General features: G+C 42.5%; 1 protein-coding gene across 1 annotated transcript in view; it reads right to left on the bottom strand.

Annotated features, from left to right (window-relative positions):
- LOC111866479 (ubiquitin carboxyl-terminal hydrolase 48) overlaps positions 1-17,015 on the bottom strand; it is a 281,194-nt gene that overhangs the window by 147,599 nt on the left and 116,580 nt on the right. The window contains exon 16 of the mRNA XM_023855451.2: positions 6,430-6,548. Within this exon, the coding sequence (XP_023711219.1) occupies positions 6,430-6,548 (119 nt within the window). The remainder of the gene's footprint in view (positions 1-6,429; positions 6,549-17,015) is intronic.

Genomic DNA, 17,015 nt, shown 5'->3' with positions numbered 1-17,015 from the left:
CGAAATTTGGCAACGTTTAACATTTTTTTTTAAATGAAGTGTGATTTCGAATATTTCGAATATAAGCCGCACCCCAGTTTTCCTCTTGAATTTTTGGCAAAAAATGTGCGGCCTATACATGCGTAAATACGGTAATCATGAACGGTCAGTGAGTAAGAATTTGGGGGGAGACAGTTGAATATTTAAAGCAACTATCCGTGATATTAGCCTTGAGAGTCTGAGGAAGCCGCGAAAAACTTCAGTCCAGAAAAATGTAATGCGGCCCAGACTAAAATCAGGTAGTCTACATTTGTCTTCCGGTTTTTTAATCATATTCGGATAGAAAACATGATCCCTTAGGCCGGGGCCTCACGAGCGCACAAAATGCGTCCGTTGTAACGAACGTCGTGCAGTCCGTTGAAGAAATAAACAAGAGAGGCGAATGCTACGCTTTCTTCTGGCTCCATTGCAGACAGAAAACTACACACCGCATTCTGCAACTCTGTGGTGTCCTCAGCAACGTCCGTCATAAAGTACGTTCGTTACAACGGACGTACTCTGTGCGCTCGTGTAGCCCCAGCCTTAGATAGGGATCTCTCTGTTACAAAATGGCAAGAAACATGACAATACAATAGCAAACCCAATCGGTCAAACAAATAGAAACTACAAGGTTCAAAATTATATAATTGTTGGACACCGAAGATGAGACTGAGATCTTTAACTGACATCTCTTCTTTCAATCACTAACCCTTAGTTCCTTTTATTGTTTTCCTCCTGCTTGTCCCTTCAGGCTAATTTCTGCTTTGGCCTTCTCTAATCATACAAGTTCTCTGATTCATTTGCAGAAAGGCGATAGGACTTACATGGAAAATCAATCCATCGGAAAGCCTGTACAGAGGATTCCGTCACGACGGCAAACCTAACTCCTGCAGGAAATACCAACTACACTGCATGGGCAGCTATACAAGGCGATTGACAACAGTCCCATGATGACATCGAGTTCTGTATGCGACATCAAGAACTTTCTCATGTTTCTATTCTTCTTCTGATCCTTTTTCCCTCCTTCATTTCATCCGCTGTCTCCTTCCAGTTCTTCTTCCTGTGTCCAGACCCCAATTCGGCCTCTAGTCAAAGCAGCAGAGGCCAATGGACGGAGGGAACGAGCTCCTCTGTTTCTGAGCACTGACCTTGGTTCATTTGTTCTTATGTAGTTGTATCAGACTTGAAATTTTTGGCAAGTATGAAAATTATCTGCCCGTTCACAAAATCCATACGCTTATCGGAATTCTTCAGAGCACAAGTAACAATGGTGGATCCCTTACCGTACCCGCATCAAATCAGCTCACAGGCCTGTGTTCACAATTGTTATTTCTCTAAGATGGTAAAAGGTAAAGCTATCCCCGTAACAGGTCGTGGAGGCCCTTATGGTTGTGAGACGTCGAGGCTCCCATATATTCTCTAGATAATCAGCTTACAGATGGCGGTAAGGTTGGCAGCCTTATGCGCCGGCCGCCCTTTACCACCAGGAAGATTCGTGGTACTCATTTCTGTTAGAGGCTGAGTCGACCTCGGGGCCATAGTGTGGCTGGAAGGATTAGGTCAACCGAAAAAAAAATTAACCTCATCGGGACCCGAACCCGCTACCTTCCGACTTGTAGCACAGTTCACTTCTCTAAGATGAGAACTCTAAAAACTGCACACCATTAACAGAACCACTGGCACGCCAAAACTGAAACGTTACACTCAATGTCGCTAGTGTTGTGGCCATTTCCGAATTTAGCACGATGTCCGTGTGTGTGTTGTTAGGAACCGCAACGATAGGAAGATGTTCATATGCTTTTCAATAGAACCCGGCAATCAGTGTCTGAGTCAGGGCACGGACGGACACAAGTAGATCGCTAACAGGATTTCAAACTAGGAATTATCGTAAAAATTTAAGTACATGTACATCACATGATATCTAAAAATACACACACGATTATGGGCGTGGGAAAAATTTAGAAACATATCTAACATCGAAAGTTGCAGGGTATGTAGCACGAATGGGGGAGAGAGGAATGCATATAGGATATTGGTGGGAAAGCTAGAAGGATAGAGACCACTGGGAAGACCAAGGCGTAGGTGGGTGAACAATATTAAAATGGAAATTAGAGAGATTGGATGGGATGGTATGGATTCGATTCAGGATAGGGACCAGTGAAGGGCTCTTGTGAACACGGTAATGAACCTTCGAGTTCCTTAAAATACTCGGAAATTCTTGAGTAGCTGCAAATTTGGCTTCCCCTCAAGAAGGGCTCAGCTCCATAGGTAAGTAAATCTATGCCTATAGGAATATATGCAGAAAGAAAAACTACAATATTATGGCATGAAGACCTGTTGCTAGGCAATCACTGAGTACCTATCACGTGAGCACCCCAACAGACAGGAAAGCAACAACTGCACAGCAACAGAGGAACGGTGATTTCTGTGCGATCCGTGCCGAGAAGTTAGAAGCAGGACAGGTTAGGAGTTAGTGTGTTGGTTAGTCGGTGAGTTAGTGAGAGGACTGCTGCGGTTCAGTCGTTAGGTTTTGCTATTAGAAGCCGGTAGCCGAGGCCGGGGAGCACTCAGGAACTCAGAGGAAGGCGAACGTCGACAACTGGAAGCCGCTGCCAAGCAACGGCAGTGAAGACGTGACTGTGGACATTAGAGTGTGTGTGTAATAGTAAACTGTAAAGTGTAGTCGCGCTGTATCAAACAGCCCAATAAATCCTATCATCAATCCAAGACACTCATACTACAGTCACTCATACACGTGGCAGTATTTTAGAAGATAATCAGAGCGGTTCAAGATAATTCTTGGACACGCAAGAATTAATAGCCTTCTTCACTGAAGAGTTTCATCTCCTCTCTGTCACATTTTGATTCGAGTCTTGGCTTCCTCCAGCGATACAGATTTTATAAATCATATTCGTAAAATTGGCGGCACTATATTCTAATTCAACACTACACTCAAACAAAACAGATAAAATCCATGTCCGAAGCGGGATTCGAAACCGCGATCACAACGTCTGGCCGGGTCCAGACCATGAGAACCTTTGATAAAACGGTCCTCAGGATCAAAGGACATCTCTGTACACCACTGGCTGTTCTGTTCTCATTTCAATTAGTGTCTGAAAGTGAAAGAGTCAAAGAGTGAAAGAAGAGTTCCCCGCCATCTTTCAGCTGTTAAAGCCAACCAGCACTTTTGTGGCTTTTTAACACGATAAATAGAAAGTTACCATAAAAACATACGAAGAGAAAACAGTTTCTATAAAAAAAAACATAAAAAGGGAGATAAAGGAGATCAGAGGGCCAAACTAGATCTCACATCCTTAAACCAAATTTACTCGAAACAACCTGTGAAGATCTAAAGGTATATTTAGTTTCCTACTACTTATATTTATCTTACACGGAAGAGAATCTTAAAAAAAAATCCAATTGAAAGTTGTTAAGTTTATTTCAAGTAATTTACCAATGTTCTATCAATTACATCTGATTTTCGACGTGCACAAAATGCTTGTATCCTATATGTATGGCTACGTTATAGGCCCACGTGGTCTTATAATAATCCAGATTTCGTCCTTCAAACAACTGTCTACCTTCCTGTACACAAGTCGACCTATGTGGTCGTAGTGTTGTCGCGAAGTAATTAAAACTGCGTACTGTCAATATGCAAAGGACTGCACACGTATAGAGAACGATTGTGATTCTTTCCGGAAGGAGAGAATGAAATACCTAGTAGTATCACGAGTCTATTGTAAGGGGCTTGCAAATCTTGCACACCCAAGATGATACCGTCTTTTGAAGCACATCAGAACCAAAAATGAGTCCGATACTATCCCTATCAAAATATGACATACGAAACGAGTAAATAACCAACTACGTAGATAGTCTTTCCTGACACTAATAGTTAATCAGCTGGTCAAGACATCCTTGCTTCTATAAAATCCAGAGGTTCATCACCGTGTTCATAAAATTCTGAAAATAAATCCTAAAAAAAATTTCAGTTGAAAATTGTTAAGTTTTCTCCAAGTAAATTACACCTGATCCTCGAACCTGCACAAAATTCTTGTGTCTTATATGTATGGCTACGTTATAGGCCTACGTATTGTTATAAAAATAACTCCGTGGCCTGTAGTCCACCAGCGAACTATACCGACCGAGCTATCGCCATTTGTCGGCGAAGTTAGTGCTACCTTTAGCAAATAGAAGGTGTCCGCGTGGTTAGCGCAACGAATCCCCACGGCCATTAATTTCGGTTTTCTAGACCGGAGCCTCTATTTCCTTGAAATAGCTCCTCAATTATCCTCATGAGGTTGAGTGGACCCCGTTCCAGACTCACTACTTCTCAGAAAATCTGGTAGCGCCGGGAATCGAACCAGGATCTCTGATCTGTAGACAGGAACTCTGACCAGTAGACCACAGAGGCGGTCGAAAGGCAATACATGTAGCGGAAATATTAGAAATAAGAAATTCATACATAATTTTGGTTAGAAAACTTCAAGGGAAGACCATCTGGAAGACCTACACACACTAGGCCTATACAATCATGTAACTGAAATGGATTTTGAATTTGTCGACTGGACTATAGTGACTTAGAGTGATGTTCTTTGGTGGGTTTCTATGACCACAGCAATGCACCTCTGGGTATCATTAACAGCTGAAAGAAGCAGTAACTGCTCAGGCAATAGGCAGTCAGAGTTGGTGCAGTAAGCAAAGGGCCACTCTTAAAACTCGGAAAGGGTTTCCTTGGTGTCTTTATCCTATACCAATGGTACTACACTTTTTAAAATATTGGAAATCAACTCAACTGTGAAACTGAGAAATATGCGCTGAGAAGGCTTTTTATTTTCTTCTCATACTTGCTCTTTCTTCCCCTAACCTTCCCTAATCTTTATCTCTTCTCTATTGTCTTGATGGTTTCCTTGGCTACTTCAAATTTAAAATTGCAAGTACTTTTTCTTTGTCTCTTTCTCTTTATCTTCTTACGCTGACAAATGAAAGCAGATGGTTTGCAGCGTACAGTCAACTAATGATAAAAGTAAACAGTGCATCACAAGCTACTGTTAGTGTTGTAATTATATTCCGCTATCACAACACAGCTGAAAAATACACAATGTTCGGCTGGCGTGTTTTTAATTGTAGACACACATTCCTCTATATATTCATTTGTTAGAGACACAAACCTTTCGACACGGACAAAAATCGTTACAGATAAACTATGCAAATAGTCATAATGTTGTTGAAGAAGACTATAAAAAGTGCATACAATACACTGCACTGATGCGTGAATTATTTCACTTATAACCTATTCCATATAAGCTATAGAGACAGGCGTCAACAGATGCTGACTCAGTATGCGAGTCAGAGAAAAATTCCATTTCTCCCCATGAGAAACAGCACCTACCCAGGCCATTGTAATTCATCTCCAACAGGCAGTCTACTTAGTCACATAGTATCCATCCACCCACCTACCTACCTACCTACCCACCTACCTACCCACCTACCCACTTAAGTAAGATAACTCAGGCTGCGCCATACCTCAAGCGACTAGTCGCTGGCTTCCCACAACGGGGGCCCGGGTTCGATCCCGGGTCTGGTCAAGTGGGATTTGTGGTGGACAAAGTGGCGCTGGGGCAGGTTTTCTCCTAGTACTTCGGTTTCCCCTGCCAATCTTCATTCCGCCAATTGCTCCACAATCACCCTCACCTATCATCTGGTGCTGGTACAATAGGCCAGAAGTGGCCGAAGAACAAGGGACTTAGTCCCACCCCACTAGCAATAAATAAATAAAAAAATATAACTTACTTACTTACGGGGCTGAGTCTTCCTGAGGAGAAGCCAAAAATGCAGCTACTCAAGAATTTCCAAGAATTTTATGGAACCCAAAGATTCATTACAGTGTTCACAAGAGCCAGATCAATCGAATCCATACCATCCCATCCTATCTCTCTAAGATCCATTTTAATATTGCCCATCCACCTACGCCTTGGTCTTCCCAGTGGTCTCTTTCCTTCTGGCTTTCCCACCAATATCCTATATGCATTCCTCTTCTCCCCCATTCCTGCTACATGCCCTGTCCACCTCATCCTCCTTCACTTGATCATTCTAATTATACTTGGAGAAGAGTACAAATTATGACGTTCCTCATTATACAGTTTTCTCCAACCTCCCGTCACTTCAACCCTTTTCGATTCAAATACTCTCCTCAACACCCTGTTCTCAAACACCTTCAGCCTATGTTACTCTCTTAATGTCAGAGACAAAGTTTCACACCCATACAGAACTCTAGTTCAGAACAGCCGCGTTAAACCACTTGATTTCTTGTTCGCTAGATGCATGAGTTGTCTGTTGATATCTATAACTACCGAATGATTGCTAGGAAGAAACATAAATTAAGGCCAAAGCGGCATGTGTTAGCAGACTTACCAGGCTGACAGATCCAAGTGCTCATATTCTGATCCCGGGTCACCGTGATGTCGTGGTCAACAGAGTAGAAGTTACTCAAGGTGTCCCATTCTGACTCCGTTACCACCACGAACTTGTTGCTGCAACAGACGACACCCTGTAATTAGGACACCTGACACTTAACGGTTACTCAATGGGTCTTCTCCGCCCCAATTAACAGCCGCTAGTCTGTTAAGAATTCGACATGAAAATCTGAGAGTTTCCTTCTCCAGAAGGACACTTAATCATGATGTAATTTCGGTGAAGTTCGGGACTGCAATATCGACTGAAGCATAGGTACTTCACGCTAATTTGTTTAACGCTGTCATCTGCTAGTGCTGTTCTTAACAACGACCCAAGAATAGTATTCCTGTGTAACACACATGTATAGTCTATCATAAGCCTACAAATTCAGTTCCTATCGCACAGACACCACACTGCGTCTTCACTATATAGGCCAACCGGCTTATGTTGTTAGGAAATTGATCGTTGTTTATTGTAAGAATCATATGAAACACATAAATACATTGTGGGCAGAAAGGATAATTTTTTTCATTTTAAATCAGGCGGTACATACAGTTATGGGGAAGGCGCGAGCGTAGTTTCGCTTAATGGCGGATGGAGTCCAACTGGGTCCACTCGGCACGACGGCCACTGATTGGCTTATTGTACCTGCCTCCCGGTGATTATGATGATTGAGAATTTAGGGGAAACCGAAGTACTCTGAGAACACCCGCCTCAGCGCCACTTTGTCCACCACAAATCCCATTTGACCAGTCCCGGGATCGAACTCGGGCCACCGCGGTGGAAAGCCAGGTCTAACCTGGTGCTGCCCCGGTAGCGTAATTGATTGAGGCACTATGCTACAAGCCGGAAGGTCGCGCCTTCGAGTACCTATGAGGTGAATTTTTTCAATTTACCTAATCCTTCCAGCCGCACTACGACACCGGGGGTCGACTCAGCCTCTAATAGAAATGAGTACCAGGAATCTTGCTGGGGGGTAAAGAGCGGCCGGCACGTAAGGCTAACAACCTTACCGGAATCGGTGAGCCGATTGTCTAAGAGAAAATGAGGGAGCTTCTACGTCTCACAACCCTATGGGCCTCGACGGCCTGTTACAGGGATAGCTTTACCTTTGCCTTGTCTATAGCTATGAATGTGCAATACGGATGTACGTATAAAATATACCAAAACATTTTATGTAAAGGTTTACATCGCTTTATAATATATATTTTAGGTCATTACTAAATATTTGTATGGCAAGCCATTTCGGAAATACTTATTAAGTTTAATTGAAGAATCCACTGCAAAAATGGGGCCATTCTGGTTCTACGAGTAGTTCTGGACAAAAAAAAAATGCCATGCCGAGCTGCGGTTTTAACTTCATTTGAATTTTTGAATGGGCTTTTCATTGATTTTCAAAATTATATTAAAATGGAACCACGTACTGTTTCCACTGTATACTTCAATTTGGCCGCGCCATAGCTCAAGCGGTTAGTCACTGGCTTCCCACCGCGGTGGCCCGGGTTCGATCCCGGGTCTGGTCAAGTGGGATTTGTGGTGGACAAAGTGGCGCTGGGGCGGGTTTTCTCCGAGTACTTCGGTTTCCCCTGTCAATCTTCATTCCACCAATTGCTCCACAATCACCCTCACTTATCATCTGGGGCTGGTACAACAGGCCAGAAGTGGCCGCAGTACAAGGGAGTTAGTCCCACCCCACTAGCAATAAAAAATATATATACTTCAATTTTATTTTCGTGTATAGTACAGGTTATAACAGACGGCTACGGACAAAACCAAACTCATCTAAATCAGCATCGGGGACGGCACATGCGGACGCCCAGACACCTCCTACTGATGGTTTCATTTGAAGCCTCCCATGCATAAAACGCATATAAAGGCAAAGACCTATGCTTTTAACAATTTCGCTACCAATATTATAACATGGCTTGTTGAAAGTTCAGAAATTACCTATTGAAACACGTTCAACTGAAACAGGCGCATGTATCGTAGATTCAACTGATGTGGGTTGGAGTTAACTCCCTTTCGGGTTATAATTCCAGACGCCGGTCACGGTAGCCGAGCCGTCTAAAGCATGCGATATCTTCCCTCGCTCGGAAGCCGGGATCGTGGGTTCGAATCCCACATAAGGCATGGATGTTCGGTGTGTGTATATATTTATTCTGTGTTTAGGTAGAGGCCTTGCGACGAGCTGATCACCCGTCCAAGGAGTCCTACCTTCTGTAAAAATGTTCAATGAAACTGAGAAATCAGCCCTATGCTCCAAATTTGGAGTGAAGAAGAAGGAAACAAATTATAATAAAAGAAACTCAACAGACAGACGCTGAGATGTGTGTACAAAATCAGAAGACGGGCAGTACGAAAGGGATCACACTCAAGAATGGTCAAGGACACTTTTTTTAAGGATCATTCTTATTATTTTTCAGACCTTGCAGAGAGTACATCAAGAAACTAAGTTGATCATCAGATTTAACCACCACCACGAGTCAACGAGCTTGTTCGTCGTTAGGAAATGAGAGAGAGAGAGAGCTGTACGTCCAACCACTTCTGCAATGCAACCAATAATGGCCTACTGCATACAATTCAAAATATATATGTGTATAATGGGGGCAGTCTACACAACAATATTCGTGAAAAACGAAACAGCCACTATTGTATCAACATTTGTTTTATTTTGCTGTTGACGCTACATGTTTCGGCCCTCATATTGGGCCCTCATCAGGCGTACAATGATACTAGTTCCAGTTCTTGAATTGCATCTAATTTCAATATGGATCCATATTGTGTTCTTGTGATCTGATACAATAGTGTCTATTTTGTTTTTCACGAATACTGTTGTGTAGAGTGCCCCATTATACACACAACGAGATGCATACTATTAAGAATAAAATGCAAGATTTAACAGTGTATATGTACAATTGAACTGTATATTCCAAGAAGTTTAACTATAGGTAAGTAGAATACACTTCTCTTCATATTAAGATTCAAATCATCCAAGAATTAAAATAAAATAAAGCTTCAACTAACGGAACTAATTGAGTTTACAAAGTGTGTTAGGGATATTGTTATGTTATTGAGTTTTTGTGTTAATGTCGATTGAATGCTGCGTGTGCGCGCGCACGCGCGTACATGTTTGCGGCAATATGGTGGTCAACGTGTTAAAAGCAGCATCAGTACCACAGATGGGGGCTAACAACTCCAGCCCCTGTTATGCTAACACTAATCGTCTATTAATTGCCATGATATGACGAGCCTGCGTTTCAATGGACTTCTGCAGAAGCCTGACATAAGCACCCTCCAAGCAAAAGTGGCCTAGAGCCCGCCGTACGGATACACGTATAACCCAATGCTAACGAGAAGCATGTATGTTAACTGATTCTTGGGTTATTAAAGGACGCCGATTCTGAAAAGGGTTGAATGAGTTGTGTATAAAAACACGGAACGAGAGTTATGGCTTACTTCCAGGTATACGGTTACATCAAATGAGGAAACGCATGAAACCTCAAGGGACAGGCGGTAGTAGGCGAGAGGTTCGAATTGATTTCTCCCGAATGCAAGTGTACAGTGGTACAGATATAACAGTGTTCTTAGCAACTTGTGTTTTGCGAACGCGTGATTTATTAATCCTTGGATTAATTATCGGTACTGTTTCAACTACAGAAGTTATAGCCCGACGGAAATTTCGCCTGAGCTACTGACGAACGGGATGTAAATTAGATTAGGTATCTAACACATCTAATGTACTTAAGTTGGGACAGACTATGCAAGAAATCACTTCTAGAAGAGCTGCCCACCTTTAAACCACTGACGGGCTGTATTACACCTTACATACATATTTTCGAGTGGCATTGTACTATTGATATGCGTTATGCTGTCAGTGACCGCCTCTGTGGTCCAGTGGTCAGAGTTCCTGGTTGCAGATCCAGAGGTCCGGGTTCGATTTCCTGCTCTACCAGATATTCTGAGAAGTAGTCGGTCTGGAACGGGGTGCACTCAGCCTCGTGAGGATAATTGAGGAGCTATTTCAAGGAAATAGCGGCTCCGGTCTAGAAAACCGAAATTAACGGCCGTGGGGATTCGTTGCGCTGACCACGTGACACCCTCTATCCGCTAAAGTTGGCACTAACTTCGCCGACAAGCGGCAGTCGCTCAATCGGTATAGTTCGATTGCGGACTAAAACCACGGAGTTTGTTATGCTGTCAGTATCTGGACTTCAAGTCATAAAGCTGGGTGATAGAATGAATGAATTAGAAAGAATTTGGAAGGACGTGGTCGTGGCCTAATCTAGGTAACAACCTGGCATTAGCCTTGAGGGGTATTCAGGAGAGCCGGTATATCTGACTAGAATCAAACCGAACACTTTCCGCACACAAGTCTAGACCGTTACTGATATGGGTACCCGCTTCGTGGGCCTCAGTGTAGAAAAACAGGATTCTTACAATATCCTGACACAGATATGTTCCCTGCAATTTTCAGACTATGAGGCAGAAGCACATAAATAAGGATTAAACCCATAAGGTAAAGAAACATTTATTTAAATTTAAAATGTTACCAAAAAACTTGAAAAATTCAATATTTTTTTTTTTTTAGAAAACAGAGAGAACGCCCACTCAGAACTGTTATCAATGTGAGTACTGCCGATGAACGGTCTCATCTACTTGAGTAAATAATTTCACTCATTCATTCATTCATTCGCCCCCGTACCAAATTTTATCCAAGTTCATTCAGAACTTATTCACGACCCACAGGACCAAAGCTCCACTCAATTCTTACGTTCAGACTGGCGCAGCTCCGGTTGATGAACAAGGACCTAACTCAAATTAAAACAAAATATGCTGAAGACATACAAAACCTATTGCTGCAAAGTTACTCAACAACGGAGATATCCCTGCCAGAACCGTATCGTCTGTGGCTGGCACAATTCGTGCCCAGCCCAGTCATGTGGCTTGAGGCATACAGCATTTTCTTCGACAGGTATTTCATCAGAAAAAAAAAGAACTGTTTGAAATATGAAGTCGTAATATCAATAAAATCCATACCGTATGCCACGTTTCCATTCTATTTGTATGGTGCTTATTTTTAAGTGATAAGACAGGTTAGAGTTTTGTGTAAATTAACGGTTATATTGGACGGAAAAAAGCCGAAATAATATTGTGACATTTGAGGTTCTCACAACAGTTACTACTGTCTTCTGGGACGCGGCGCCGTGTAGTCTAGCAAAAGTTTGCAGACAACGCGAAGAAAAGTACTGCCTCCATCATCAAGACAGAACACTAAGTCATTCAAGCAAGTAGCGTGCTTGGTTCCTACTTTCTTCAGGGGTTTATTCTTCGATCCTGAAGGCAGAAGTAGTAAGTACCTCCGAAAAAGTTAGTAAACTACTACCAGACTACACGGTGTAACACCCCAGAAGTCAGTACTCTTCATAATACAATTCTTCTAGCAACTTACAGCGTTAAGTTCTGAATATCAAACTTCGTCGAAATTCGTAGAATAGTTTTTCAGGTGAAATATACGGTCTGACAAGCAGGTACATCCTCCCAACAATGAATCGTTTTACTTAGCTACAGTAAAGAGCAAACACAAGCCTATCTTATTATCCGAGAACGGTTTAGCGTGACTAATAATAGTGGGCCAATTGAAAAAATCCAATGACCTCAACGGGAATCGACCCCGCCAACTTCTGGCTTGTAGCATAGTGTCTCAACCAACTATGCTACCGCGTGTCCCCTGATGTATGAAGCGAAACTTCATTCGCAAAATAAATTCATAGCCCAAATTGCCAAGAAAATGCACGAGACTCCTTTGTATAACTTCACATCTACAGCTCCGTTTCGGCGATAGAGGTGCCTTTGAGAAGCTAGGCAAGATCTCAAGATACCTGCTATGCTGCTTAACGAGAGAACTACGAGTATGTTCTTGCCATATATGTTGTCTTCTTAATATTAACACGTACTTCGGAACCAATTTTTTTTTTTTTCAGATATTTCAGAAGCGGTGTGAGAGGACATTTAAACCCATAACTCACATATTAAAAAATGACCATGTTGTATAGCATAGCAAAGATGCATAGCGCAACTAGATTCCTGGCACCGGGTGTTCAGTAATATGTCGCAACAACTTCCTCCCCCCCTTGGCACTACAGCCCCAGTGGGCCTAGGCCTACCTCCATGAACTTCTCCGTTCACTTCGGTTTTTCTAGATCTTACACATTCGGTAGGACTCCTTGGGCGGGTGATCAGCTCGTCACAAGGCCTCTACCTGTACAAAAACACAGAAAAATGCACACACAAAATAAATATCCATACCCTAAGTGGGATTCGAACCCACGATCCCGGTTTCCAAGCGAGCGAAGACAGTACATTCGGCAACAACTACTGGCTTATAATTCAAGTGTTCAAGAAATTTCCGTTCGATTTGTAGTTTTAGCAAGTGGCTATAAAGAGTTCAATTTTCTGCGATGTAGAGACATATGTGTAAGATTTGAGGTTTTCATGGTGACGACTATGAAAAATGCCGTCTTCTGGGATGTGGCGCCGTTCCTCCGTCGACTCACACAAGATCTACAGGCGCCACATCCCAGAATATGGCATTCTTACTATGGAACTATTTATCTCATTACAAAGATAATCCGTGAACCTAACCTGAAAAAGAAAATTATATACAAATTCTCGTAATGGCAGTGTCAAGACCGGAAAAATGAGCCCAAACTGAAAGTAAAAAGACAGCATTCTTCAGAGCCATAGAGTCCGGTGTAAAATCAATCGAAGTTTCGGAGGAACATATTGTCTTCATCTTCAGCGTCGAAGAGTAAGCCAAGCAAGAAACGCAGTATGAAGAAAATGGCAGGCGGAGAATACCGCGTGTTGAAAGATTCAAGGCTAGGAGATAACTTGCGTAAATCCTCAGGCGATCTGATCTATGTGTCGCCTTCTTCACGTTCGTCTTACTGTTAGATTCTGAAGATGGATGCGATATGTTCCTTCGAAACGTCAATAGACTTTCGTGGGATACATGGCATTATATCTCCAAGAAATGTCCGATTCTTACGGAATTCTAAAGTTCTTCACCGATATCGCAAATAACGCGTCACAGAACCAATCCTGTCAATTAATGCCACTTACCAGTAAAAATAGTCTATATACTTCTAGTTTCCGTACCACATGCTAATATCCAGGCCCATAGCAAACTTCAATTTACACAAAGTTTCCAAGGATTTGCCATGAAAAGCTGAGAGGTACTTGTCAAGAAATTCCTGCATTTCACAAAACCCGAAGGATGATCACCACGTTAAAAAGAATCCCGCCATTGGGCCCCTTTCTGAGCAAATTAAATTTAGATCACATTTTTACAACTCATTTCTCTCCGTCCCCCATCTACGCCGCGATCTCCTAGTTTTTGTCTTACTTTGTCAAGCTTCCCCTCTGCTTCCTTATGACACTCCGGTCTAGAAAACCGAGATTAACGGCCGTGGGGATCCGTTGCGCTGACCGCGCGACACCCTCTATCCGCTAAAGTTGGCACTAACTTCGCCGACAAGCGGCGGTCGCTCGGTCGGTATATTCGCTTGCGGACTACAGGCCACGGAGTTTGTTTTTTTTTCCTTGTGAGACAACAGAACTGCGACGCTCCTGATATCGAAGTCGCCAATATAAGCAAAATTTGGGGGCACGCGGTAGTATAGCCGGTTGAGGCACTACGCTACAAGCCGGAAGGTCGCGGGATTTTATCCCGATGAGGTGATTGGATTATTTTTCAATTAACCTAAACCTTCCAGCCGCACTATGGCCCTGGGGTCGACTCAGTCTCTAACAGAAATGAGTAACAAGAATATTCTTGGGGGTAAAGGGCGGCCGGCGCGTAAGGCTGACAACCTTACCGTCATCTATAAGCCGATTGTCTAGAAAATGTGGGAACTTCAACATCTCACAACCCTATGGGCCTTCACGGCCTGTTACAGAGATACCATTACTTTTATAAGCAAAATTTGGAAATGACTGTAGAAGAATTGTTTTTTTACCGCGAATTTCTTTTTGAGATCTCGCCTTAGAAAGCTCCTGACATAGATTCGGATACAGAAATAAATGAACCTTTATTTATATTAATCACGTTTTACTTTCTCATACACTGCAGCACTGCCTCCCCCCCACCCAAAACACGTCAATATTTTGATGGAAAAGAAAATTTTCGAGTCTGCAGTGCATATATTTGCTATCTGAAATTACTATACCTAAAATTGTATGTGAGAATGTCGAATGATGCCCACTCCAGATTCGGCTTAATGCCTGTAATATCCTGAGAACAATAATAAGACTTAGGATAAGCATAATAGACCACTGTAGGTCGCGGTGCAAGGGCCGAGAAGGCCTACCTCTCATGTGTCCGAATGAATTATTAATAACAAAATTTCCAGTGGGTTTCGTTATACACGTATGTTCAGAGTAATTCATGTTTAGTCATCGTGAATAGCTGGTATGTGCATATATTTTTATCATCCGGCAACCTTCTCGGCCCATGATCACTCCCAAATAGCCCTAATCAGACTTCGACTAAAAAGAATTCCTTGTCCTTGTACTAGATCCATTCACGATTCAGTTGTAATTATTTTCCACGCCAAACAATACATATAGTACATAAAATCAGACCTAGGTATAAAAATACGTGAACCATGTAAGATTTTAGGTTTTCACGGGGGTGACTGAAGAAAGCCGCCTTCTGAGATGTGGGGCCGTGTAGATACTGTTCTAACCGACGGTTCGGAGGAACGTATCGCCTCCATCTCCAGGGTGGAAGAAAAAGAAGAAAATCCACGAGCGAGGAACCAGCGTGAGCAGATGCCGACAGACTATTACACGATGTACACGGCGCCACATCCCAGAAGACGGTTTTCTTAATACGTGAACCATATTATGAAAAGCACTTAATGCCATTCATGCACTTAATGAAAGTCATTATAAAAAATAATGGCTCCATATTGCACATTAACGCGACCCTTTAATTTGCATAATGACAAACACACAAACAATGCATCTGTGGCAGACTCTCTCTCCCCACCTCTCCAGCCCAATTCTCCTCACTTTTCAATTTTCAAATTCGCGGGCTCATGCATAAACATATGATGCTTCAAATTATTAAAAATACGTCCAAATTACGCTTTAATGATAAATAAACGTTGATTAAGTATGACATCTTCTGTGTTGTTCTTATTAAAACGCGGCATGAAGAGGTGATTTGTGTTTTGGAGCAACATACAACCGTGTGCTGGTTAGTCTGCGAAAATACACAAACTTGTGACTTTATGAAATACGATACAGTATTCGGAATGACGTCAGGAGGACTGCTGATAACCGCTGAAGGACATATCACAACGGTGTTTAAGTGAGAGGATTTTTAAAAATTACGACAAAATATCACGACAGCCCTGGCAGGGATTAGGCAAAAGTAGAGCTATCCCTGTGCTTAATTAAACATCATGCAATGCTAGACCTATGGGGAAGCCACGAATCCTTAACTTTAGCACTAGACACAGATGAGTGATCAGCTTCACTGGCCGACCGATTTATTCCAGGGAGAAGAGCCCTTGGAACATGCCGGTCTGGAAGTTGAGTGTGCCCCAGAGCTACATCGTGTAACAAATGCGGGGGAAAGACATGTGACGAACCACTAAATGCGAACTGTTCGAGCTACCTGCTAAACTTGCTAACCGAATGGCCTGAGGCATTTCAATTAAAAGTACAGAGATGTTCCGACATGCACTCCTCACCTTGGACCGTCTCTGTCGTCCAGTGGCTACAGATCCAGAGGTCGGGGCTCGATTCCCGGCGCTACAAGATTGTCTGAGAGGTACTGGGTCCGGAACGGGGTCCACTCAGCCTCGTGAGGATAATTGAGGATCTATTTCAAGGAAATAGAGGCTCCGGTCTAGAAAACTGAAATTAACGGCCGTGGGGATTCGTTGCGCTGACAACGCGACACCCTCTATCCGCTAAAGTTGGCACTAACTTCGCCGACAAGCGGCGGTCAGTTGTTGGGTATAGTTCGCTTGCGGTCACGGAGTTTTAATTCCTCCTCTTTTGGACATCGCATCGTCCTAAATTTTATCTATTGCAAATAAAATAATACTCTTACGAAGGTAATCAAATTCGTTAAGTCAGGAATTATTTTCCTCCTAAATCCTGCTTCGTACAGTTCAGCATTCATAAAAATGTGTTCCAAATAAAAGTTATAGGCAATAATAAGATCCATATATCACTCCGTTCGCCGAATGTCTGTACGATGAACAACTGCTGAGAAAACTGTTCAAGCAACATTATACAACGAAAGAAGAAACAAATTGACAACAACACAGATCCTTAACGAACCATGCACAAAAGAACGGGGAAACAGCGCTGCCAGGACCTCAGAGGACCCCAATCTCCCGTTTTGACAGAAGAGGCACGAAGACTCAAACCTCAGCGGTTCAAGATTTTAAATATTAAGAACTTTAATAATATATTATTAACTCAAACGCATTTTAACTTTAATAATTAAACAATTTTATACAAAA

The sequence above is a fragment of the Cryptotermes secundus genome, unplaced genomic scaffold (assembly GCF_002891405.2).
Source record: "Cryptotermes secundus unplaced genomic scaffold, Csec_1.0 scaffold320, whole genome shotgun sequence".
Classification (NCBI taxonomy): Eukaryota; Metazoa; Arthropoda; class Insecta; order Blattodea; family Kalotermitidae; genus Cryptotermes; species Cryptotermes secundus.
Note: the sequence above shows the minus strand (reverse complement) of the source record. Positions and strands in the feature narration are given on the sequence as shown.